Here is a 27,855-nt window from a genome sequence, read left to right as displayed (position 1 = left end):
TTTTTTTTTTTTTTTTTTTTTTGAGATACGGCCTCACTGTGTTGTCCAGGCTGGACTGCAGTGGCTTTTCACAGGCGCAATCAGGACACTGTAGCCTACAATGCCCAGGCTCCAGCAATCTTCCTGCCTCATCCTCCCAAGTGGCTGGACTACAGGCCTGCACCACCACATCCTTGAAAGAGGCTTTTACCAATGAAGGAAGAATGAGGCAAAGGTCAAGAATTGAATTATATTTCCAGTGACTCACACCTGTAAGCCTAGAACCTTGGGAGGCTGAGGTGGGTAGATCACTTGAACCCAGGAGTTTCAGACCAGCCTGAGCTACATGGCAAAACCCCATCTCTACTAAAAATACAAAAATTAGCCAGGTGTGGTGACCCACACCTGTGATCCCAGCTACTCAGGAGGCTGAGGTGGGAGGATTCCTTGAGCCCAGGAGGCGAAGTTTGCAGTGAGCTGAGATCACACTACTGCACTCCACTCCAGCCTGGGTGACAGTGTTACCAGAGGGTCCTTGTTCTTAGAGCTCCCCAAATGGTGGCAGGCCGCTTCCAAGGTGGCGGCAAGCCTCTTGTTCTCTGACCTGGGGTTCTTAGCCTCACGGAATCCAAGGAATGGAATCGTGGGCCATGCAGTGAGTGTTATAGCTCTATTCAGCTAGATTAGGATGAACCCTGGGCACTTAGCCTGAGCAGAACAATGGCAAGCCTTTAGCCTGATTGGGAGCAGCAATGGGCGCGGCCTAGCTGGATCAGAAGTACAGCAGACACCCTGCTGGATCCGGAGGGTTGGAAGTCAGCTGCGTGTCTGTGACGGCAGCAAACAGCAGTGGTGGATGGCGAGTGAAAGCTCAGCTCCAGTTGTAACAAACACGGACCAGAAGAGTGTGCAGTTGCAAGATTTAATAGAGTGAAAACAGAGCTCCCATAAAATGGGAGGGGACCCAAAGGGGGTTGCCACTCTGGGCTCACATGCCTGGGGTTTATATCCCAACCATTGTCCCTCCCCCTGTGCTCTCAGGTGATATATGATTTGACTATGTCTTTACCTCCTGCTTTAGCCTAATTTGTATTTTAGTGAGCCCTCTTTACTATCTAATTGGTAGGGTGTGAGCTGAGTTGCAAGCCCTGTGTTTAAAGGTGGATGCAGTCACCTTCTCAGTTAGGCTTAGGGATTCTTAGTCAGCCTAGGAAATCCAGCTAGTCCTGTCTCTCAACAGAGCAAGACTCAATCTCAAAAAAAAAAAAAAAAAGGAGCTAGGCATATTGGTGCACACTCACACTCCCAGCTACTCAGGAGGCTGAGGCTGGAGGATTGCTTGGGCTTAGGAGGTCGAGGCTGCAGTGAACTATGATCATGCCACTGCACTGCATGCAGCCTGGGCAACACAGTGAGACCCTGTCTCCAAAAATTAAAATAAAGAAGATTTCAGTCATGTGCTTTCTTTTTCTGTCTAATCTTGTCTTCATCTTTGTCAACTCTGCATCTCTGCCTGTTTCTTTTCCAGATGTTTTTATAAATTTCTTTCTCTGTCTGCCTCTGTCTTCAAGAGTTTCAATTTCTTTCTTTCCCTCAGTCACTGCTCTGGCTGTTTCACTGTCTCTCCCTCCTCCTATATTCTCCTTCTCTGCCTCTGACTTTCTGTTTTTCTATCTCTGAATCTTATTGAATTTTTTCCTTCTTTCACACTTCTAATTTTTGTGACTCATCTTTATATATAGAGTGGGGGTTGTGAGCAAAGTATTTGGAGTCAGAAAAGTCTTGAATTAGAACTCGGCTCTGCCACCTCCTGAGTATAACCTTGGGCACACTGTGCTATCCATGTAAGCCCCACTTTTTTTCTTACTGATAAGAACATAATCTGGCCGGGCGCGGTGGCTTACACCTGTAATCTCAGCATTTTGGGAGGCCGAGGTGGGTGGATCACGAGGTCAGGAGTTCGAGGCCAGACTGGCCAACATGGTGAAACCCCATCTCTACTAAAGAGGCAAAAAATTAGCCGGGCATGGTGGCACGTGCCTGTAGTCCCAGCTACTCGGGAGGCTGAGGCAGGAGAATCGCTTGAACCTGGGAGGCGAATGTTGCAGTGAGCCAAGATAGCACCACTGCACTCCAGCCTGAGCGACAGGTCTAGACTCCATCTCAAATATATATACAAAATAATCTATCTCAGAAGTTTGCCATGAGAGTTAAATAAAATGCATAAACGGGGACCTGGCACACCATAAGTGAATAAGTTCACACTATCCCCCAAGCAATCAATCACTAAACAAACAAGAGCTGTTGTTAATTATTTTATGTCTGCCTCCCTCCAAGACTTATTGTCTTCCTGGGGTACAGAATGCTAATTATTAGGGAGCCTAAAAGTATGAAAAAAAAAACCCACTTTGGTCTTTTCTTACCCTAACTCTCAATATAAGACCATCTCACCTGGGGTCACCAAAATGTATGTGGGGATTTCTCCCCAGCAGCAACCAATTCTGCAGCAGATTCTCCAGTGGGCACCAGTTTAGTGTTCTCTAATTGAGTTCAATTCTGACACTACCTATCTGGAAATAATATTTGATCTGGCAGGTCCAGAGCTCAGTCCCACAAGGCTGTCCCCACTTCAGATGCCTGTTGCAAGCACAGGTTATAGTCTGTGCTCTGACCAACTGGCTATAAATCTGGGTTCCCACAACCCCGTCTTTGGGTATAATTAATATGCTTGAGTGGCTCACAGAACTCAGAGAAACATGTTTTTGTTTTGTTTTTGAGACAGGGTTCATTCTGTTGCCTAGTCTGGAGTGGAGTGGTACAATCCTAGCTCACTGCAGCCCTGACCTTCTAGGCTCAAGAGATCCTCCCACCTCAGCTCCTGAGTACCTGGGACTGCAGGCATGTGCCACCTTGCCCAGCTAATTTTTTTTATTTTTTGTAGAGACGGAGTCTCACTATGTCGTCCAGACTGGGCTCAAACCCCTGGCCTCAAGTGATGCTCTCACCTCGGCCTGTCAAAATGTTGGGATTACAGGCATGCGCCACTGCACCTGATAAACACTTTACTTATGTTTACTGGTTTATTAATAAAGGATATAATAAAAGATACTGAAGCGCCAGATGAAGGGATACCTACAGCAAGGTTTGTGGGAAGGGGTGCAGAGCTTCCATGCCTGCTCTGGGCTCACCACCCTTCAGGAACTTCATTATGTTCAGCTATCCTGATGCTCTTCTAAACCCTGTCCTCTTGGGTTTTTATGGAGGTTTCACTGTGTAAGCGTAATTGACTGGATTATTGGCCATTAGTGACAATCTTAACCTTTAGCCTTCCATCCTCTCCTTGAAGACTGGAGGGTGGGGCTGAAAGCCCCAGTCCTCTAAGCAATCCTTGGTCTTTCTGATGACCAGCCCCACACTGAAGCTACCTATGGGCTGTCAGCTACCAGTCATCGTGTTGACATACAAAACACACGCTTATCACTCTGGAAATTCTGACTTTCCAGAGCTCTGTGCCAGGAAATATGAATGTGCATATATATCTTATTGTAAATCACAGTATACAGATGATGTAATGTTCTGATTGCTCCAGTGATGTTAATCGCTTTAATCTTGTTAAAGTAATCAGAACCAAAATGGTGTCATTTATGTTAAAAACAAAAGCAAAAATCCTGATGAAAAGAGCTGGGGAAGGTTGTGAATAGAAGGTCCTCATGCTCATATGCCTGATAACAAAAACTATCACAAAAGACTGCAAAAAACACAACCTTGAACACAGGCCATCACAATCTTACACAAAATATACTTCTGCAAGGACATCTGCCTAGCAATTGCCTGTCCAACCTCGGACTGGAATCACCCTTGTTATTGACTTGTGTAGCTGGGGATAATTGTTTCAAAATAATTATGTAATTCTCTTCATTTTTTCCTTTAAACATCTTTGCCTTCCTCTACCTCCCTGAATATGCCCATAATTTATTATGGCGTGCGTATTTCCTTTGCAATGCTCTATTCCCAGATGTGTATCTTTTCCTTTTAGAGAGCCTCTTTCCATTTGTTACTTAGGTTGACAACCTCAGAACAACCCCAAAAGGTTAGGTAACATGCCCAAGGTTGGCAGGGCACGGTGGCTCACGCCTGTAATCCCAGCACTTTGGGAGGCCGAGGCAGGCGGATCACGAGGTCAGGAGACTGAGACCATCCGGGCTAAAATGGTGAAACCCCATCTCTACTAAAAATGCAAAAAATTAGCAGGGTGCGGTGGTGGGCGCCTGTAGTCCCAGCTACTTGGGAGGCTGAGGCAGAAGAATGGTGTGAACCCGGGAGGCAGAGCTTGCAGTGAGGCAAGATCGCACCACTGCACTCCAGCCTGGTGACTAAGCAAGACTCCGTCTCCAAAAAAAGCACATGCCCAAGGCCACACATCTAGTAAATAAATGCCTAGATGCATATATTCTGGCTCCAGGGCCCATTCTCACTGTTTTCTACATTTTCTCACTCTCCTTATCCTTCCTTTTCTGTCCTTCTCCTCACCTTGCAGATACTTTTGACTTCTGGGGGAACTGCCAAAGTTTTATTTACGTCTTTGCCTTCTTTTAGCTCTTCACGTTTGAACAAGGGCACTGGCAGGCAGGAGTTAGGGATGAGTCTTAGGCCCTGTCAAGCTTACAGGAGGGGGAGCTGGAGAAGAGGCACCCTGGGGATAAGGAAGAATGAGTCAATCAGACTTTCAGAAACAGGACCAGCTGCTGGAATAAGGGTCTTGTCCCAAGGGCACCAGTCTTTTAGGATGAATAAATGGATTTACTGGAATGAAGACACAATATCCCCAACAACCATAATCTATGCCACATAGCTGCACAGGATCTTCCCTCAGGGTGTGGGTGGAGATCAAGAGTAGGCCCCTAAGGCTCCTTCCAGACAATTTCCCTCCCTTTCAACACAAGCCATGGGCTTCTACTTCTGCTGACAGTTCTCTCCTGGATCATTTCTGAAGCTGGGAATCTTCGCTGTCATCTGGGATGCTCTCACCTAGGACATTCTCTCCCCTTCCTGCTACAAGGCACTCCTGCAGTCCTACCTCTTCACAGACTGGCTTCTATCTGCAAGAAAGGGATCTGCATTTCTCACCAGTTAGGAAAACAGAAGGGCAGAGAAAAGGAAGGAGGAGCTGCCTGAGGGCAAAGCTGGGCTTGTCCCTAACCTAGGTCCACTCAAGGTAAAGCTCAGCACATAGGCTGACTGAAAATGGGGAAGAGATGAAGAAAGAGTTCAGCAAATCTGATTTATTTTAAATTTTCTTTTTGGCCGGGCGCGGTGGCTCAAGCCTGTAATCCCAGCACTTTGGGAGGCCGAGACGGGTGGATCACGAGGTCAAGAGATGGAGACCATCCTGGCTAACATGGTGAAACCCCGTCTCTACTAAAAAAAAAATACAAAAAACTAGCTGGGCGAGGTGGCGGGCGCCTGTAGTCCCAGCTACTCGGGAGGCTGAGGCAGGAGAATGACGTAAACGCGGGAGGCGGAGCTTGCAGTGAGCTGAGATCCGGCCACTGCACTCCAGCCTGGCGACAGAGCGAGACTCCGTCTCAAAAAAAAAAAATTTTTTTTCTTTTTTTCTCATTAAAAAAAATGATTAAATAGAGACAGGGTCTGGCTATCTTGCACAGGCTAGTCTCAAATTCCTGGGCTCAAGTGATTCTCCTGCCTCGGACTCTCAAAGTGTTGGGATTAGAGGCATGAGCCACTGCACACAGCCTTTTTCTAATTCTTATAAAAAAAACATGAAAAGAATGAACTATGCGACTGTTCAAGGGAATCCCAATCCCTTAAGAACCCCAGTTAATAGTTTGCTTCCTTCTCTCTTTAATTTTGTTTTTCTTTATTGGCCTTTTTGCTTCAGTATATTTTCTTTGAGATGGAGTCTTGCTCTCTTACCCAGGCTGGAGTGCAATGGCGCAATGCCAGCTTACTGCAACCTCTGCCTCCCAACCTCAAGCAATCCTCCTGCCTCAGCCTCCTGAGTAGCTGGGATTACAGGCAGGCACCCCTGCGCCCGGCTGATTTTTATATTTTTAGTAGAGATGGAGTTTTGACATGTTGGCCAGCCTTGTCTGGAACTCTTGACCTCAAGTGATTCATCCGCCTCAGCGGGATTACAAAGTGCTGGGATTACAGGCATGAGCCACTGTGCCTGGCTGAGAAATTGAGTTTTGAAAGACATTTGGAGAGAGGAAGGATAAAAGAGGAGAAATGGAGGAGAAAGGGAGGGAAGAAGGGAGGAGACGGATAGGAGTGCAACAGACTGACAGGAATAAGAGAATTTGGTAGGTATAGATAATTAAGAGACATTTAAAAAGTTGGTTGATGGGCTGGGCACAGTGGTTCACACCTATGGTCCCAACAACTCCAGAGTCTGGGGTGGGAGGGTCATTTGAGTCTGGGAGGTCAAGGCTGCAGTGAGCTATGATCATGCCCCTGCACTCCAGCCTAGTCAACAGAGCAAGATCCTGTCTCAAAAATGCATAAATAAATGAAAGTTGGCTGGGCGTGATGGTTCATGCCTATAATCCCAGCACTTTGGGTGGTTGAGGTGGAAGGATCATCTCTCTCTTTTCTTTTTTGAGATGGAGTCTCAGTCTGTTGCCCAGGCTGGAATGCAGTGGCCACATCTTGGCTCACTGCAACCTCTGCTTCCCTGGTTCAAGCGATTCTCCCACCTCTGCCTCCCTTGTAGTAGTAGCTGGTACTACAGATGCACACCACTGGGCCTGGCTAATTTTCATATTTTTAGTGGAGATGGGGTTTTGTCATGTTGGCAGGCTAGTCTTAAACTCCCAACCTCAGGTGATCCACCTGCCTCAGTCTCCCAAAGTACTGGGATTACAGGGATGAGCCACCATACCCAGCCTGGGAGGATCTCTTGAAGCCAGCCTAAGCAACATAGGGAAATCCTGTTTCTACAAAATAATAATAACAATAATAATAATAATAGGTGTGGTGGCATGCACCTGTAGTCCCAGTTACTCAAGAGGCTTACTTGAGCACTGGAGTTTGAGGCTGCAGTGAGCTATGATCGTGCCAGCAGAGTTTGAGGCTGCAGTGAGCTATGATCTTGCCAGATAGGGGGAGACCCTATCTCTAAAGAAAAAAAAGAGTGAGATACTGCTGAAAAGAATAAGATAGAGATTTTGAGAGAGATATTGAGTTAAATTGTGAGGTTTCTCTGTAGCTACTGTGTTAGCTCTTTCTGCAACATCTGTCAATTGTTGCTCCATTTCCTGGATCAATCCTTTAATGACTAAATCCTTTTTTTTTTTTTTTGAGATGGAGTCTTGCTCTGTCTCCAGGCTGGAGTGCAGTAGTGCAATCTCGGCTCATTGCAATCTCTGCCTCCCGGGTTCAAGAGATTCCCCTGCCTTAGCCTCCCGAGTAGCTGGGACTGCAGGCGTGCACCACCACACCTGACTAATTTTTTATATTTTAGTAGAGACCAGGTTTCACCATGTTGGCCAGGATGGTGTCAATTTCCTGACCTCATGATCTGCCCACCTCAGCCTCCCAAAGTGCTGGGAATTACAGGTGTGGCATCTTTTTAATGCCAAAACATTTAGGCATTGCCGGGCGCGGTGGCTCACGCCTGTAATCCCAGCACTTTGGGAGGCTGAGGCAGGCGGATCACCTGAGGTCAGGAGTTCAAGACTAGCCTGGTCAACATGGTAAAACCCCATCTCTACTAAAAATACAAAAATTAGCCAGGCATGGTGGCAGGCGCCTGTAGTCCCAGCTACTACAGAGGCTGAGGCAGAAGGATCACTTGAACCCAGGAGGTGAAGGTTGCAGTGAGCCTAGATCACGCCATTGCACTTCATCCTGGGCAACAAGAGTGAATCTTCTTTCTTTTTTAGGATACAGACCAACAGCTTTCATGTTTTGTTTCTAGATCTGATACATTAGTCTAAGACTTGTGCCCTCTGGGCCAGCTGACAGAGCAGCAGGAAGGATCAAGGGTCAGAGACTCCTCCCTGGTCCAGAGAAGTGTAGGCTAGCAAGCTGATAGTACTACCAAAGTGGGAAGCAAGAGACAACTGTGTTATAGTCATAATTGAGACCCCTTCCACCCTGCTTAGTCCCAGAATAGTGCTTGTTACCAGTAGGTGCTCAATAAATAGTCATCAATGAATGAATACATTTAAAAAACAAATAAACAGATGAATAAGTAAGACTTCAGTCATTTTGAGGGAGATGGTGGCAGCATTGGGTGGGCAGTACTATAGAAAAAACAAAATTAAATGTCAAGAAAAAGCATCAGCCACAGTGATAAAAGATACATATCAGACTCTGGCATTATGGCTAAACAAGCTGCAGCTCTGAAAGTTCAGGAGAGGCTGGGCACAGTGGCTCACGCCTGTAATTCCAATGCTTTGGGAGGCCAAGATGGGAGGATCACTTGAGGTCTGGAGTTTGAGACCAGCCTGACCAACATGCTGAAACCCTGTCTCTACTAAAATACTAAAATGGCTGGGTGTGGTGGTGGGTGCCTGTATGCCCCCCAGCTATTCGGGAGGCTGAGACAGGAGAATCACTTAAAAAAAAAAAAAAGGGAGATGACTGTATTTGAGAAATATGAAGAATAGAATGAGAAGGTCATATAAATCCAATAGAAATTCCAGGAGAACCCATTAGCAAGAATGGAAGAAAAACAATATGGCTTAGAAATGTTCATAATTAGAGAAATTCAAGTGTTTAGATTGAAGACATACAATGAGACATAAACAAGATAAATAAAAACAAATCTTACTTAGACACTTTCAGCTAAAAATATAGACTCTGGACAAAGCACACATCTTTTAAAAACAACTAGAGGCCGGGCACAGTGGCTCATGCCTATAATCTCAGCACTTTAGGAGGACATGGCAGGCGGATCACGAGATCAGTAGTTTGAGACCAGCCTGGCCAACGTGGTAAAACCCTGTCTCTACAAAACAATGCAAAAATACACACATACATATATATATACACACACACACACACACACACATAGCTGGGGCAAGGTGGCTTGCACCTATAATCTGAGCTATTCAAGAGGCTGAGACAGGAGAATTGCTTGAACCTAGGAGGCAGAGGTTACAGTGAGCAGAGATCGTGCCACTGCACTCCAGCCTGGGTGACAGAGCAAGACTCCATCTTAGAAAAATAAAATAAAAGTAACTAGAGAGTACAGAACAATTACCTGCAAGGGAATAGAAGTTTGGATGTTAGCAGACTTCTCAAATAAATGGCTTCTGTACTCACCTAACCCATTTTGCAAGAATGATAATGTAATAAAGACATTTTTAGACAAAGAAAGTTTGAAAATGTTTACAATTAGAAGAACTATTGTTGATTCTACATCAGAAAAAATAAAACTGTACCCAAAAGAAAGAGGATGAAAGAAGCAATGATGATCAAAGCACTTAATAAACATGTGGTTAAATCTAAATAAATATTTACGACAAAAATAATAATGACCGCTTTTAGGAAAATAAAAGCAAATTTAGGCTGGACATAGTGATTCATGCCTGTAATCCCAGCATTTTGGGGAGCCAAGGCAGGAGGATCACTTGCGCCCAGGGGTTCTAGATCAGCCTGGGCAACCTAGCAACACCCCGTCTCTACAACAATATTTTTTTAAAAAATTAACTGAGGTGGTAGTCCTTACCTGTAGTCCCAGCTACTGGGGAGGCTGAAGTGAGAAAATCATTCTAGCCCAGGAGGTCAAGGCTGCAGAGAGCCATGATGGCACCACTGCAGTCCAGCTTGGGTGACAGAGTGAATACCATCTCTAAACAAAGTATAAATAAAAATAATGTAACTTTAAATCTTGCATATAACTTACATACCATTTGAGAGGGGGAGAAAATAAAATGCAACCATTCTAACAGAAGGCTGGAAAAGTTAAAAACACACAAAGATTGTAAGAAATTAGATAGAAATAAGTAGTGATCCCCCCATTATCCATGCAGATACATTCCAGGATCCTCAGTTTCTTCCTATACAACCACATTGTGTAGGCCAGGTAGCTTATACAGCATGGATACACTGGACAAAGGGATGATTCACATCCTGGGTGGAGTAGTACAGCCAATTTAAAATTTGAGCATTAAAAAAAAAGGGCTGGGCGTGGTGGCTCACTCCTGTAATCCCAGGAGGCCAAGGCGGGTGGATCACTTGAGGTCAGAATTTCAAGACAGCCTGATCAACATGGTGAAACCCCATCTCTACTGAAAAAATACAAAATTAGCTGGTGTGGTTGCACACGCCTCTAATCCTACCTACTTGGGAGGCTGAGGCAGGAGAATCGCTTGAATCCAGGAGGTGGATATTGCAGTGAGCTGATATCACGCCATTGCTTTCTAGCCTGGGCAACAAGAGTGAAACTCCGTCTCAAAAAAAAAAAAAAAAAGAAAGAAAGAAAAGAAAACTTACACATTTTTTATTTATGGAAGTTTCCATTTAATATTTTGGATGACAGCCGACTAAAACCACAAAAGCAAAACTGTGGATAAGGTGGGATTACTGTGTTCTTATCCTATTAACATAAATGGATTATTCCATATGAAAATTCTCAGATTGGATCACTATTTTAAAGATACACTTCTAAAACTTCATTTTCATTTTTTTGAGGTAGGGTCTTGCTCTCTTGCTCTGTTGCCCAGACTGCAGTAGATTGGTGCAATTAGGGCTCACTGCAGCCTCCAACTCCCAGGCCCAAGTGATCCTTCCACCTCAGCCTCCCAAGTACCTCAGACCACAGGCGAGTGTTACCACACCTAGAGGAATTTTACACCTAAAACTTTGAACAACGCAAGCGTAAAAGTAAAAATGTGATTGCATCAGAAAGCACAGGAGCCACCTTGAAGGGTAGTCAAAGGTAGGAAGTTTGAGTATAAAAAAAGAATAATGACTATTTTCAGCAATAGTTACACTATGCTCTAAGCATACTTTTATTGAATGAACAAATGAATGAATGAAGGGTGGGACATCAGGGTGTGTCTGGGCGGTGCAGGGGCAGGAGGAGGTCTGATTGTATAAAAACTGCATTTAAATACAGGGTCTTCTGCATGAGAACACACTAAGGAAACTGCATTTGCAGAGAGAGACACACCACGCAGGACTGAAAATGGTTAGTCTAAGGGGATTCATGACAGGTAAGCATGGGGAGGCGGGGAGGGTAGCCAGAATGTGGGGCTTTAAGTGCCCAAAGAGGATTTGAAAAATCAAAGGAGCAATATTAAAGGATGCCAACCACTTAGCCCATTCACATTAGAGGGACATGATATAGAGGGTTGCAAGTAGGGGACAGAAGAAACCTCAGAAAGACTGCTCACCTCATGAAAATCAGGGAGTGAATGTGAGACTCCTTACTTACTGAGTGTGGTTGTCTGTTCTGCAGGGCTCCCAGGCTTTCCCCATCTGTGTTAGCCAGACCTTTGGAAATCCTTAATTAGAATGTAAACGCCATCATAGCAACTATTTTTGTGTACTTCATTCATTGCAGAATCCACAGACTTATGTAAGTGTCCATTTGTAGGGGCCAGGCAATAAAAATTTGCTGAGTAAATGTGGTTCTGCTAGTGGCAATTCTGCCTTATGATCTCTATAGCCTTGATGAGGGAAAGCACTGTAGACCAGTTGAATCGTTTGCTTCTTTGTTTCTTTAATATGCTAGTTTAAGCTGCAGACTCTCAATGCCCATCCCAGGAAAGAGGGCCAGGGTATATAGACTGTGTGTACAAGAGTCAGTAAGACCTGATTCATTCCCAGCTATGCTTCTCCTCTACCTGGCCAAACTTTTAGATCTCATGTCTCTTCATCTTTAAGAGGTTGATAATAATTGTCCATTACCCCGTGTGTTTGTCGAGGATCACATGAATCATGTACATGAAGCACTTGAATGTCTGACAGTATCCTAATGCTGCTACTGAATGTTACTGCATCATTTCTTCACTCTTAGGATTGTACTGAAGAACAGATACTTAGTTAAGTTTAATTTCTTTTCAATTAAATGCCAAGCCTTAGGCCATCCCTTGTTATTGCTCTTCAAACTTTTTGGTCTCAGAACCTCTTTATATTCTTAAAAATTGTTTAGGACTCCAAAGAACTTTTGTTTCTGTAGGATATATATACCTAGATATTTACCATATTCAAAGTGAAAACTGAAAGATTAAAATATATTTATTCGTTCCTTTCAAAATAAAATGATAAATGCATTACATGTTAACTATATTTTACACACACACACACACAAATTGTGAGACCAATGGCACTGTTTTACATTTTAGTACTTTAGGGCTTAATGGAAGATGACAATTCTCTTCTGCTTTTGCAGTCCCTTTTCTGATGCATTACTTTGTTGAAGTGTAAGAAGAAAATCTGACCTTATACAGATATGATGCTAGGAAAAGGAGTATTCTTATAGCCTTTGAAATAATTGTGGATATTCTTTGAAACTACAACACAAACTCAACAAGTAGCAGTTTCTTAAAGATGAGTTGCAATGTGAAATTTGTTTTCTTTTTTTGAGGCAGAGTCTCATTCTGTTGCCCAGGCTGGAGTGCAGTGGCATGATCTCAGATCACTGCAACCTCTGCCTCCCAGGTTCAAGCGATTCTTCTGCCTCAGCCTCCCTAGTAGCTGGGACTACAGGTGTGTGCCACCACGCCCAGCTAATTTTCATATTCTTAGTAGAGACAGGGTTTTACCATGTTGGTCAGGCTGGTCTCAAACTCCTGACCTCAAGTAATTCACCCTCCTCGGCTTTCCAAAGTGCTGGGATTACAGGCATGAACCACCATGCCCGGCCTGCAATGTGAAATTTGAAATCATATGAATGAACTTTTCAAACTCTGTCACATTAAAATCCATTGGCCTACATTGAACTTTGAGTGGATCTTTTACCCATGCATGATTTTGTAACATTACATACTGGTCATTTGCAAAATATTGGTTTATGAATTAAGAAGCTCTTCTAAATTTATTCCCCTACATATTTGTTATAGGATAAGAGTGAAAAAGTAAAATAACATGCAAGATGTCACCACTGAGGGAGGCTAGCTGAAGTGTGTGCAGCACCTTCACCATATATATTATTTTGCTCTTGTGAATCTGAAATTAGTTCAAAATTAAAAGTAAACAAAACAAAACCAATAAATAATATGGTAACTTTTGCTTTCAATATTCATATACATTCCAAATAACTTCTACAAATTTAAGACCTGTTATATGTAACCAGATATTTACCATATGTGTGGCTTTTCCTTTATTCTTGAAGTTCCAATTTTCCCTCTTAGGAAGAACTTTCTTGAACACTCCATAGAACAGGGCTACCGGCCACAGATTCTCATAGTTCTGAGAATGTCTTCTTTTCACCTTCTTTCCTGAAAGATATTTTCCCTGGATATGGAATCTGAGTTGATTGGGAGTGATGGCAAGTGGTGTAAAAAAGAATCTAAGTGGACAGTGGAACAAAACCTTTGAAGTGCTAAAAGAAAAGAACTGTCTTTGTTTCTGACGAGAAATCTGTGATCATTTGATCTCTATCTTTTTGTGTATAGATTGCACTTCAACAATCTCATCGAAGAAATATCCCTCTACTTTGAGTCACAAAGATATTGACACATGATTTCTTTTGTTATTTCTAAAGTTTCGTTTTTGACAAGTACAGCTAGAGTATTTCTCTATGGTATAAAATATGAATCATTTTCCAGCTGAGGTAGAGCAACTGGGGGTTAACCTCACTTGCCAGAGGTAATATAGCAAGCTCAGGCTCCTTGAAAGCATTGCTATCCTGCGAATGAATTCCTCATCAGCATTCCCTATCTCATAGGCCTTCCATCTCAGATTTCAGACACCATGATGAACAGAATGGCCCCAGGGAATCCCCAGCCAGACCCTTTCATCAACAGGAAAGATCCCAACATGAAGGTGATACAACCGCAGGATCCAGCTAGTCCCAGTGAGTATCATCCTTCTTTCTCCTCTTTCCCTCTCTACTGCCCCCTTCTTATGCAGCCCTGTAATTGCATTTTGCATTTGTTTTAAGGCAGCTGTTGATTGTTGCTAAAAATCTATTCAAAAAGTCTTCCCATTATAAAAGGAGAAATACATTTCAAATCAAATGGGCCTTTGGCCCATGGTTGATTCAAATTATGAGAGATAAGCTAAGAATATAATATGTAGAGCAAGTGAGAATGTTTTTCTAGGAGAAAACATCTGAAGCATAGAGAGATAGAAATTGAGAAATCTCCTTTTCCAAGGCAGGTATATTGCGGCCCAATATAGTGGGAAAATTAAAATTTTAAGAAAAGTTCATTATTCAGAGTAGTGTATACATGTATAAAAAGATTTATTTACATAAGGTGGATCTTAGTGAATTGCTCTGAAACATGTATTTGTTATTTGATATTTTACCCTGGAGGTTTTCCAAACATTGTTTGTATACAATGCTTACCTTTAAAAATATGTAAAACTGTATACAAATCAGTGGTTTTTCTATACACTAATAATATACAATCAGAAAAGAAAATTATGAAAATAACTCCATTTACAATAGCATCAAAAATAATTAAGTACTAAGAAATAAACTTAACCAAGGATGTGAAAGACTTGTCCATTGAAAACTATAAAATGTTGCTGAAATAAATTAAAGATACATGTGGCTGGGCGCGGTGGCTCAAGCCTGTAATCCCAGCACTTTGGGAGGCCGAGACGGGCAGATCACGAGGTCAGGAGATCGAGACCATCCTGGCTAACATGGTGAAACCCCGTCTCTACTAAAAAATATAAAAAACTAGCCGGGCGAGGTGCCAGGCGCCTGTAGTCCCAGCTACTCGGGAGGCTGAGGCAGGAGAATGGCATAAACCCGAGAGGCAGAGCTTGCAGTAAGCTGAGATCCTGCCACTGCACTCCAGCCTGGGTGACAGAGGGAGACTCCGTCTCAAAAAAAAAAAAATAAATTAAAGATACAAATGGAAAGACACTCCACGTGCATAAATGGGAAGGCTTAATATTATTATTATTACTATTATTATTATTATTATCATTATTGAGATGGAGTCTTGCTTTGTCACCCAGGCTGGAGTGCAACGTTGTGATCTTGGCTCATTGCAAACTCCGCCTCCCAGGTTCAAGTGATTCTTCTGCCTCAGCCTCCCAAGTAGCTGGGACTACAGGCATGCACCACCATGCCTGGCTAATTTTTTTTTTTTTTGTATTTTTAGTAGAGATGAGGTTTCACCACATTGGCCAGGCTGGTCTCAAACTCCTGACCTTTGGGGTTTTGTTTGTTTGTTTGTTTTTGAGATGGAGTTTCGCTCTTGTTGCCCAGGCTGGAGTGCAATGGTGCGATCTCAGCTCACTGCAACCTCTCTCTCCCGGGTTCAAGCGATTCTCCTGCCTCAGCCTCCTGAGTAGCTGGGATTACAGGCATGTGGCACCACGCCTGGCTAATTTTTTCTATTTTTAGTAGAGATGGGGTTTCACCATGTTAGTCAGGATGGTCTCGATCTCCCGACCTCAGGTGATCCACCCGCCTTGGCCTCTCAAAGTACTGGGATTATAGGCATGAGCCACCGCACCCGGCTAACTCCTGACCTTGTGATCCGCCTGCCTCTGCTTCCCAAAGTGCTGGGATTACAGGCATGAGCCACCAAGCCTGGCTGGCTTATTATTATTATTATTATTATTTTTTTTTTTTTTTTTTTTGAGACAGAGTCTCACTCTGTCGCCCAGGCTGGAGTGGAATGGCACGATCTCGGATCACTGCAACCTACGCTTCCTAGAATCAAGTGATTCTCCTGCCTCAGCCTCCCAAATAGCTGGGATTGCAGGCATGCGTGACCACACCCGGCTAATTTTTGTATTTTTAGTAGAGAGGGAGTTTCACCATGTTGATCAGGCTGGATGGTCTTGAACTCATGACCTTGGGTGATCCATGAGCCTCAGCCTTCTAAAGTGCTGGGATTACAGGTGTGAGCCACCAGTGCCCGGTCAGGCTTAATATTATTAGTATGTCAATACTACCTAGGCAATTTACAGATTTAATGCAATCCCTATAAAAATCCCAATGGTGCTTTTTGCAGAAACTAAAATGTCTATCCAAAATTTATATAAAGTCTCAAGGAATCCCAAATAGCCAAAATAATGTTGAAAAAGATGAACAGATGGACAAAGCTGGAGGCCTCATATTATGTAATCTCAACATTTATTACAAATTACAGTAATCAAAGAGTGTGATGCTGGCATAAAGACAGATATATAGACCAATAGAAGAGAACAAAGTCCAGGAATACATCTTTGCACATATATAGTCAACAAGGGTGCTAAGGCCAATCAGTTGGGATAGGACAGTCTCTGAAACAAATGGTGCTGGGAAAACTGAATATCCATATACAAAAGAATGATGCTGGATCCTTATCTTACCACACGCAAAAATTAAAATGGATCAAGTCCTAAACACAAAAGCTAAAACTGCAAAGCTCTGAGAAAAAGCATAGGGGAAAAGCTTTATGACATTTGATTTAGCAATGGCTTCTTGGATATGACACCAAAAGCACAGGCAACAAAATATAAATAGATAAATTAGACTACATTAAAAATAAAAACTTGTATGATTAAAGGACACAATCGAAAGGGTGAAATGGGGCCGGGCATGGTGGCTTATGCCTGTAATCCCAGCACTTTGGGAGGCCGAGATGCGTGGACCACCTGAGGTCAGGAGTTCTAAATCAGCCTGGCCAACATGGTGAAACCCCATCTCTACTAAAAATACAAAAAGTAGCCAGGCGTGGTGGCAGTCGCCTGTAGTCCCAGCTAGTTGGGAGGCTGAGGTGAGAGAATCGCTTGAACTTGGGAGACGGAGACTGCAGCAGAGATCATGCCACTGCACTCCAGCTTGGGTGACAGAGAGAGACTCTGTCTCAAAAAAGAAAAAAAAAAGTAAAATGGCAAACTATGGAGTGGGAGAAAATATTTGCAAAGCATTTATCATTTATCTAATAAGGGGTTAATAGCTATAATACATACAAAACTAGAACTCAACAACAATAAAAAAAAATCCAATTAAAAATGGGCAAAAACCTGAGGTCAGGAGTTCAAGATCAGCCTGACAACATGGAGAAACCCCGTCTCTACTAAAAATACAAAATTAGTCAGGTGTGGTGGTGCATGTCTGTAATCCCAGCTACTCGGGAGGCTGAGGCAGGAGAATCACTTGAACCCAGGAGGTGGAGGTTGCTGTGAGCCAAGATCGCACCATTGAACTACAGCCTGTGCAACGAGAGCAAAACTCCGTCTCAAAAAAAAAAAAAAAAAAAAAAAAAAGGCAAAAACTTGAATAGATCTTTCTCCTAAGAAAATATACAAATGGACAAATCCAGGAAAGATGCTCAGCAACATTAATTATTAGGGGAAAGAAAATCAAAACCACACCCATTAGGATGACAACTATCAAAGAAACAGAAAATAACAAGTATCAGTGGGGACAGGGAGAAATTAGAATGCTTGCAGGAATGTAAAATGGTGCTGCCACTGTGAAAAACAGGATGATGGTACCTCAAAAATTAAAAATAGACTTACCATATGATACAGCAATTTCCCTTAGAGGTATATACCCAAAAGAATCGAAAGCAAGGTCTATGCTGGGCATGGTGGTTCACACCTATAATCCCAACACTTGGGGAGGCCAAAGCAGGAGTTTGAGACCAGGCTGGGCAACATAGTGAGACTCCATCTCTCAAAAGAATTATCCAAGCATGGTGGTGCACATCTGTAGTCCTAGCTACTGTGGAGGATGAGGTGGGAGGATTGCTTGAGCCCAGGAGTTTGAGGTTACAGTGAGCTATGATCATGTCACTACACTCCAGCCCAGACAACAGAGAGAGACCTCATCTCAAAAAAAGAAGAAAGAAGGGAGAAGAAGGAAGGGGAGAAGGAGGAGGGGGAGGTGGCGGCAGGGTCTTAAGGAGATATCTACACACCCATGTTCATAGAAGCATTATTCACAATAACAGCTAAGAGGTGGAAGCAATCCAAATATCCATTGATGGATGAATGGATATTTCATTCATATGTGGTATATGCATACAGTGGAATATTATTCATCTTAAAAAGGAAGAAAACCCTGCTATGCCGCAACATGGATAAACCTTGAGGTCATTATGCTAGGTGAAATAAGCCAGTCGCAAAAAGTATTATTCCACTTATAAGGCACTTACAGTAGACAAATTCACAGAGACAGAAAGTAGAATGCTGGTTGTGAGTGACTGGGGGGAGAGGGGAATGAGAGTTGTTTAATGAGTATAGAGTTTCAGTTGTGCAGAATGAAAAGAGTTCTGGAGATTACATACACAAAAATGTAAATGTACTTAACACTACTGAACTGTATGCTAGCAAATGGTTAAGATGGTAGATTTAAGTATAATTATGTATACTCAAGTATATGTAAATATGTACACTTAAGTAATACATAATAAATATACTTATGTAGATTTAAGTATATTTATTAGGTAGATTTAAGTAAAGTTAAGATAGTTAACTATTTTGCCACATTAAAACATATATATATATAAATATATACAACTGCCTACTCTTCCAAACTATGAGTACGTAAATATTTCATCAGTCTCCCACTGATTGTTTAAAATTCTTCTATAAGTATTCTGGGTTCCATGGTATTAAATATATTAAAATGAAAGATATTACATTCCTCTCAAATTCTGTACCAATTTATATTCCTACTAACAATAAATAAGGGCATACATGCCCCACTTTACTAATAAGTCTTGATTTATAACTAAACATTTTTGCCAATATTTTGGGAAAAAAATAACTCATTATTGAATTAATTTACATATTATAAATGACTAGTGAAGAACATTTTTCACCATTTACAAAATAATTTATACTCTCTCCTCTAGATATTACTTTTCATGCCCTTGATTCAATGTTATGATGGAATTTGTTTTCTTATTTTGTTCAAATTCCTCATAAAATAGAAATATTTTCTTTTCTCATTCATATATGTTGCAATATTTTCTCTACTCAGATGCATTTTATTTTGTTAAAAGAATTTTATTTTATTTCAATATAAACTTCAAAAATCAGCTTTTGAACCCATCTGTAACTGCTTTTGAATGTTGTGAATTAAAATTTTTAATTTTTGGCTGGGCATGGTGGCTCACGCCTGTAATCCCAGTACTTTGGGAGGCCGAGGCGGGCGGATCATGAGGTCAGGACATCGAGACCATCCTGGCTAACACAGTGAAACCACGTCTCTACTAAAAATACAAAAAAAAGCTGGACATGGTGGCGGGCGCCTGTAGTCCCAACTACTGGGGAGGCTGAGGCAGGAGAATGGCTTGAACCCAGGAGGCGGAGCTTGCGTAAGCTGAGATGGTGCCACTGCACTCTCCAGCCTGGGCGACAGAGCGAGACTCCGTCTCAAAAAAAAATAATAAATAAATAAAGTTAATTTTCTTGTACATTAATGGTCACTTTTTCTGTTTCTACTGACTGGAAATGTCATCTTTCCATCTACGTTCATTTTGTTTGTTTGTTTTGTTTTGTCTTGTTTTTTAGACGGAGTCTCGCTCTGTCGCCCAGGCTGGAGTGCAGTGGCACAATCTCGGCTCACTGCAAGCTCCCGCCTCCCAGGTTCACGTCCATTATCCCGCTCAGCCTCCGAGTAGCCGGGACTTACAGCACCCGCCACCACGTCCTGGCTTAATTTTTTGTGTTTTAGGTAGGAGACGGGGTTTCCACGTGTTAGCCAGGATGGTCACGATCTCCCTGAACCTCTGTGATCGCGACCACTTGGCTCCAAAGTGTTGGTGATTACAAGGCATTGAGCCACCCACGCCCAGCCTATGGCTAATGTTTTTATATTTCTATTCTCTTTATTCTAGTGCTTAAATTCGCTTTTTTTTTTTTTTTTTTTTTTGAGATGAGTTTTGCCTCTCTTGTTGCCCAGGCTGGAGTGCAATGGCACGATCTCACCTCACCACAACCTCCACCTCCCAGGTTCAAGCAATTCTCCTGCCTCAGCCTCCCAAGCAGCTGGGATTATAGGGGTGTGCCACCATGCCCAGCTAATTTTTGTATTTTCAGTAGAGACGGGGTTTCTCCGTGTTGGTCAGACTCTCTCGAACTCCCGACCTCAGGGGATCCGCCCACCTCAGCCTCCCAAAGTGCTGGGATTACAGGCGTGAGCCACTGTGCCCCACCGCTAAATTTGCTTTTTTGGCACCAATACCAAAGTGCTTCACATGTTACCTATTTAGGGGATGTTTTGTTAGAAGGCATTCTAGCCCATTTGGCTTCCTTAAAAATAAAACAAAACAACTTTGCATTGCTCTGGGAGAGAAGAACATAAAAATTCTGATTATTATTACTTATTTTTGGCCTGAAGCACTGTGATGCCTTGTGCTATCCCAGCATGCTGTTTCATACTCATCCTATCATCTACTATTGAACTTAGCATGGCAGCATGCAGTGGGTGCTGAATAGATGTTTACTGAAAGAGGCCAGGCATAGTGGTTCACACCTGTAATCCCAGCACTTTGGGAGGCCAAGGTGGGAGGATCACTTGAACCCAGTTCAAGACCAGCCTAGGAAATATAGTGAGATCCCATCTTGTAAAATATATATATTTACTGCAAGGTATGAAAAGCTCTTTCCAGAAGCATTCAGGGCAGCAGCCTCCAACCTTTCTGGCACCAGGGACTGGTTCTATGGAAGACGGTTTTTCCATGGACTGGTTGGGGGGGTGGTTTTGAGATGATCCAAGGGCATTACATTTATTGTGCATTTTATTTCTATTTTTATTACATTGTAACATATAATGAAATAATTATACAACTCACTATAATATAGAATCAGTGGGAGACCTGAGCTTGTTTTCCTGTAACCAGATGCTCCCATCTGTGAGTGATGGGAGACAGTGACAGATCACCAGGCATTAGATTCTCATAATGAGCACGCAACTTAGATCCCTCACCTGTGCAGTTCACAATAGGATTCATGCTCCTGTGAGAATCTAACGCCACGGGCTGATCTGACAGGAGGCGGAACTCTGGCAGTAATGTGAGCTATGGGGAGCAACTGTAAATACGGATGAATCTTCGCTGACTCGTTTGCCGCTCACCTTCTGCTGTGCAGCCCGGTTCCTAACCTGCCATGGACCCACACCGGTTTGTGGCCCAGGGATTAGGGACCCCAGATTTAGGAGATGTGGAAGAATATGTTACATATCAAACAGAATTGTTATTCCTTACACCTCACACAGTACATGGCTAAGAATTTGCAGAAAATCCCCAGCAGAATGGTAATGTGGAAATACAGGCTGCAGGAACATGGTGAGAATTGAGAGAACAGAAGGAAGTTCAGAAAACTGATACGTTTGAAGACCAAATGTATGTACAAATTAGTCATTGCTGTTTCATACAATTTCAGTGGTTTAAAAAAATAAGCATTTGTTGTTGTTTATAAATCTACAAGCCAGGCCAGACGCAGTGGTTCACGCCTGTAATCTTAGCACTTTGGGAGGCCGAGGCGGGCAGATCGTGGGGTTAAGAGATCGAGACCATCCTGGCCAACTTGATGAAACCCCATCTCTACTAAAAATACAAAAATTAGCTGGGCATGGTGGTGCGTGCCTGTAGTCACAGCTACTTGGGAGGCTGATGTAAGAGTATCTCTTAAACCCGAGGCAGAGATTGCAGTGAGCCAAGATCGTGCTACTGCACTCCAGAGCAGTGGCGACAGCGAGACTCAGTCTCAAAAAAAAAAAAAAAAAAAAAAAAAAAAATCTACAAGCCAGCTGTCCAGTTCTGATGTTGGCTGTCATCTCTGGCATCTTAAGTGCTGACTAGCTGTAAACTCGTTTAAAGTAGCCTATGTTGCAGATTATGAGCTCTTTTTGCTATAGTCTCTCATCCTCTAGCAGGCTAGTCCAGGCTTGGAACGAGAGAGAGTAGGTGGGGGGGTGGGGGAGGCATGAGAGCGAGCACAGAAGCATGCATGGCCTCTTGAGGCTGGGGCATCATCACTTCAGAGTGTCGCTCTCTGGCTCAATATAAGAAGGCGTGGTTGGGTCAGGCACGGTGCCTCACACCTGTAATCCCAGCACTTTGGGAGGCCGAGGTGGGTGGATCACTTGAGGACAGGAGTTCGAGACCAGTGTGGCCAATATGGTGAAACCCCGTCTCTAATAAAAAATTAGCCGGCATGGTGGCGAGTGCCGGTAGTCTTAGCTACTTGGGAGGCTGAGGCAGGAGAAGTGCTTGAACCTGTGAAGTGGGGGTTACAGTGAGCTGAAATTGAGCCATTGCACTCTAGCCTGGGCGTTCCGGTGAGACTCTGTCTCAAACATTTAAAAAAAAAAGTGTGGTTGGAAATAAATGAAATAAATGTAGGACAAAGAGAAAAGGAAGAGGAAAATAAGGTATCATTGTACATAATCTATGAAGGGACTCAGTAAAATAAAGCTATTCTTTTTTATTTTATAAATTTGAAAACTGAGACTCTCCACATAAACAGACATTTATGTTTTGCCCAATTTTCTCCTTTCTTTTTTTTTCTTTTTGTGGAGAATGGGGGTCTCACTATGTTGTCCAGGCTGGTCTTGACTCCCGAGGTCAAGCTATCCTCCTGCCTCCGCCTCCCTAAATGCTGAAATTACTGTTGTCAGCAACAGTGCCCAACCCAAATTTTCTAATAATAATGGACATATGTGTTCCCTGAGACTGTAGCAGTTTGGATAGTCCAGTTGCTGAAGTGTGTCTATTTCCAAACTCTATTTATTTATTTATTTATTTTTCTGAGATGGAGTCTTGCTCTGTCGCCCAGGCTGGAGTGCAGTAGCACGATCTCAACTCACTGCAACCTCTGCTTCCCAAGTTCAAGTGATTCCCCTGCCTCAGCCTACCGAGTAGCTGGGATTACAGGAGCGTACCACCATGCCCAGCTTATTTTTGTATCTTTATTTTTATTTATTTATTTATTTTTTGAGACGGAGTCTTGCTCTGTCGCCCAGGCTGGAGTGCAGTGGTGTGATCTCGGCTCACTGCAAGCTCCACCTCCCGGGTTCACACCATTCTCCTGCCTCAGCCTCCCGAGTAGCTGGGACTATAGGCGCCCGCCACCATGCCCGGCTAATTTTTTGTATTTTTAGTAGAGACGGGGTTTTACCATGTTAGCCAGGATGGTCTCGATGTCCTGACCTCATGATTCGCCCGCCTTGGCCTCCCAAAGTGCTGGGATTACAGACGTAAACCACCGTGCTCAGCAGAAAAAAATGCTTTTTAATTAGCCAGGAGTGATGATAGTGCCTGTAGTCCTAGCTACTCAGGAGGAGGAGGCCAGAGGATTGCAGGAGCTCAAGAATTCAAGGTTGCAATGAATTATGATCATGCCACAGCACTCCAGCCTGGGCAATAGAGCAAGATCCTGTCTCTAAAAAAAGAGAGACAGAGAGAAAGAAAGAAAAATCCTATTTGCCAGATGAGATGGGCTGGATTTCTGAACAAATAAATGAAGAGAGGAAACCCATTTAGACCAGTGGGTTATATTCAGGTGCAAAGACATGGGGTTTATTCCTAGTTTTTTCTATTTCATAATTAAAAAAAAATGTTTGGCTAGCTCTTCCACAGAATATTCCTAGTTTCTAGAATGACGAACGTGTGAGAAAGATGAGAAGACAGAAGCTACTATCCTCTGTCCTGAGGTTAGGTAGGGTAGAAAGACTGAGTACCAGAGAATAAAAGTAAAACAGAAAACTTTTCAGTGCAGGCAGGCAAACTAAAACTCAGGGGAGCCAGTTTCCAGAGTGAACAGACTGAGTACACAGAAAATTGAAGAGGTAACTCATGTCCTATCAGAGACAAAATCTCAGAAAGCAGAGAATAGAGCACTGTTAAACAGGGCTCAGCCATTCAGAATCAAGACCTGGGATCTGCATTTTCTGGATCTTAAGTCTGGTTGGAGGAAAGGCATGGGAGATTCACCATAGTGATTTGTTTTTTGGTTTTTGTTGTTTTGGTGGGGGGAGAGATTGGTAATGTAAATGTAACCACCCCTTCTTTATCTCTGCCCTGAAGCAATATGGAGAAGGCATCAAGAACGTACTTCATTCTCCCACCAACAATATGAAGAGCTAGAAGCTCTGTTTAGCCAGACCATGTTCCCAGATAGAAATCTTCAGGAGAAACTAGCTTTGAAACTCAACCTGCCGGAGTCAACAGTAAAGGTCTGATCCGCTGTGGTGTGCTTGGTACCCCCATCCAAGCCACATTCACCTATCCACCCTGGAAATTCCACACCCTCCACCCCTGCCCCACAATTGTATTTCATTGAGTACTTACTGAAACGGTATCAAACTGGGGACAGACTGGCCTCACTCATGCAATTTGAAAAACGAGAAAAAATGAGGTTCAGAGGCAAAGTGACTGGGCCACAGAGATAAGAAATGGTGTTGCTAGAATTAAAACTCCAGAAATCAGATTTTTAACATTTGTACTATAGAGTTCAAATAGGGGAAAGGTGCTCATCCAGACAGACTCCTCGCTTAGAGTCTTTTTAAGCAAAGCCCTGCAATCTGTTTATTCATAATGCTACCAGCAGGCAAGTAATACTCCCTCTAACCTCTGAGCCTGCTAAAGCCCATGATGTTTCTTTCTTCAATTTTTTTTTTTTTTTTTTTTTTTTTTTTTTTTTTTTTTTTTAGAGATGGGGTCTCACTATGTTGCCCAGGCTGGTCTCAAACTCCTGAGCTCAAGTGATCCCCTCGCCTCAGACTCTCAAAGTGCGGGGATTACAGATGTGAGCCACCGTGACTAGCCATACATTTTTTTTTTTTTGAGACAGAGTCTCTCTCTGTCACCCAGGCTGGAGTGCAGTGGCGCGATCTCCACTCACTGCAAGCTCCGCCTCCCGGGTTCACGTCATTCTCCTGCCTCAGCCTCCGTGTAGCTAGGACTATAGGCGCCCGCCACTGTGCCTGGCTAATTTTGTATTTTAGTAGAGGCGGGGTTCACCGTGTTAGCCAGGATGGTCTCGATCTCCTGACCTCATGATCTGCCCGTCTCGGCCTCCCAAAGTGCTGGGATTACAGGCGTGAGCCAGTGCGCCCAGCCGGCCATACATTTTTATTGGAGTATTCCTTATAGTAGAGGCCTCCTGAAATAATCCTTAAAAATCCTTCAGTTCAAATTATTCACCTCTCCCTAGATTCTAGATCCCTGAACTAGCCTCTCTTCTCTAGAGTTCAGGACCCTGTCTCTGAACCCCCATCACAAACCCTGAAACACACCCACTCTCTTCCTTTCTGGGGTCCCAGACCTGATCTTCCTCATCCCTCCTATTGACTCCAGTCATGCCCATCTCTGCTCTTGCAGAGCCCAGTGTCATGGTGGATTTGAGAGGACATTAAGATTATAACCTGGCTGTTTTCACTCAGGAGAAGCCTCAAATGCCTTCTCCAAGAACAGCCCACAATCTCCCCTCTTCCCCCACTCCCAGGTTTGGTTTAGAAACCGGCGATTCAAATTGAAGAAGCAGCAGAAGCAGCAGCAGCAGCAATCAGCAAAGCAACGAAACCAGATCCCTTCATCCAAGAAGAACATGCCCACCTCCCCAGAACATCCCTCAATCCTTATGCTTTTCTCCTGTGGTCTCAGATTTCTACAGCTCCCTTCCACCTCAGCCCTTGGACCCTTCCAATCAGGCATGGAACTCTACCTTCACTGAGAGTTCCACAAGTGACTTCCAAATGCAAGATACTCAGTGGGAGAGGCTGGTGGCCTCAGTTCCTGCTTTGTACTCTGATGCCTATGACATATTCCAAATCATAGAACTGTACGATCTTCCTGATGAGAATGAGATATCCAGCTCTTCTTTCCACTGTCTGTATCAGTATCTCTCACCCACAAAGTACCAGGTAGGAGGACAGGGTTCCTCTCTCAGCACCTTTGCTGGTCCAGCTGTAGGCCTATCTCCCGCACAAACCTGGCCCAGTATGACAAGCCAAGGCTGTGAAGCCTACAGTCTAACAGATAGCCTGGAATTCCAGAAAACCTCCAATATGGTAGACTTGGGACTAGAGTACTAATAAATATGGACCATTTAGAAAGGAGGTCTTCTTGCCTCTTGTACATGACTTTTTTTTCCTTTGTCTCATTTTAACCCAAACATCTGGGTCTGTGCCTCTGATTTCCATGGGAATGTTGCAAAAAGAGTTTTCCAAGTAGACCTGGGCACTACGTAATCAGCCCCACAATTCTCCCTGAGAAGCCTGCCTAGTCCCTTACACGGCCAATGAGACTCCAAAATTCCCTTCCCAAAACTATCCTGGAGTTTCTAAAAGTAGGACAGTGGTTTGGGGGGTTTTCCACTTCATTTTTATGAAAGTAGGTCTCACTCTGTCACCCAGGCTGGAATATAGTGGTACAATCACAGCTCACCAAAGCCTTGACCTCCTGGGCTTAGGTGATCCTCCCACCTCAGCCTCCTGAGTAGCGAGGACTATAGGTGCCCGCCACCACACCTGGCTAATTTTTGTTTTTGAGACAGAGTTTCGCACTGTCACCCAGGGTGGAGTACAGTGGCGGGATATTGGCTCACTGCAACCTCCACCTCCCAGGATTCAAGTGATTCTCCTGCCTCAGTCTCCTGAGTAGCTGGGATTACAGGCATGTGCCACCATGCCTGGCTAAATTTCATATTTTTAGTAGAGATGGGGTTTCACCATGTTGCCCAGGCTGGTCTCGAACTCCTGACCTCCAGTGATCCGCCTGCCTTGACCTCTCAAAGTGCTGGGATTACAAAACTTTGAGCCACTGAGCCTGGCCAATTTTTGTATTTTTTGTAGAGATGAGGTTTTGCCACGTTGCCCAGGCTGGTCTTGACTTCCTGGACTTAACACTGTCCACCTGCCTCAGCCTCCCAAAGTGCTAGGAATACAGGAGTGCACCATTGCACCCAGCTGGGTTATCCAATTTAAAAACTTTTTTTTTTTTTCAAGGAAACCAAAGAAAACATCATCCACTTTCTCTCTGTATGTTCCGATTTTAGTACATGTGTTGCGGAAGTGAGCACACTATCATCCACTTTTAATGAGAGGAAGTCATAAACTTACATTTTGTTTCCAATTTTTAGGGTTTTTGTTGTTGCTGTTGTTGTTTTTTGAGACAGCACTCTGTCACCGAAGCTGGAGTGCAGTGGCACCATCTTGGCTCACTGCAGCCTCTGCCTCCTGGACTCAAACAATCCTCCCACCTCAGCCTTCTGAGTAGCTGAGACTACAGACACACATCACTATGCCTGACTAATTTTTGTATTTTTAGCAGAGACGGGGCCTCGCCATGTTGCCCAGGCTGAGTTTGGGGTTTTTTTTTTTTAAGGGGACTGTCAGTCCTAATTTGAGGGGAAATTACTATTACCACTAGTTTTAATATATAGTACAATGAATATATATATAAACAATGGTCCAGACATAATAAAAGGTGTAAAAACTGGCACAGGAAGAAATAAAAACAGTTTTGAAGGTGAGATGGTAAACTTGCAAATCTAACAAAATAGTCAAACTTTTAGAATGGGCCGGGCTCGGTGGCTCATGCCTGTAATCCCAGTACTTTGGGAGGCCGATGCAGGTGGATCACCTGAGGTCAGGAGTTCGAGACCAGCCTCGCCAACATGGTGAAACCCCGTCTCTATTAAAAATACAAAAATTAGCTGGGTGCGGTGGTGGGCGCCTGTAATCCCAGCTACTGGGGAGGCTGAGGCAGGAGAATCGCTTGAACCTGGGAGGCAGAGGTTGCAGTGAGCCGAGAACGCGCCATCACACTC

At 43.5% G+C, this 27,855-nt stretch overlaps 1 protein-coding gene across 1 annotated transcript; it reads left to right on the top strand.

Annotated features, from left to right (window-relative positions):
• Positions 1-13,869: 13,869 nt before the first annotated feature.
• ARGFX (arginine-fifty homeobox) lies at positions 13,870-26,119 on the top strand. The gene is given in 5 exon segments (XM_017890951.1): positions 13,870-13,972; positions 15,325-15,441; positions 24,111-24,259; positions 25,531-25,646; positions 25,648-26,119. Coding segments are annotated over 5 exon segments (957 nt in total).
• The last annotated feature ends 1,736 nt before the right edge of the window (positions 26,120-27,855 follow it).

This window comes from Rhinopithecus bieti, unplaced genomic scaffold, assembly GCF_001698545.2.
Source record: "Rhinopithecus bieti isolate Rb0 unplaced genomic scaffold, ASM169854v2 scaffold_759, whole genome shotgun sequence".
Classification (NCBI taxonomy): domain Eukaryota; kingdom Metazoa; phylum Chordata; class Mammalia; order Primates; family Cercopithecidae; genus Rhinopithecus; species Rhinopithecus bieti.
Note: the sequence above shows the minus strand (reverse complement) of the source record. Positions and strands in the feature narration are given on the sequence as shown.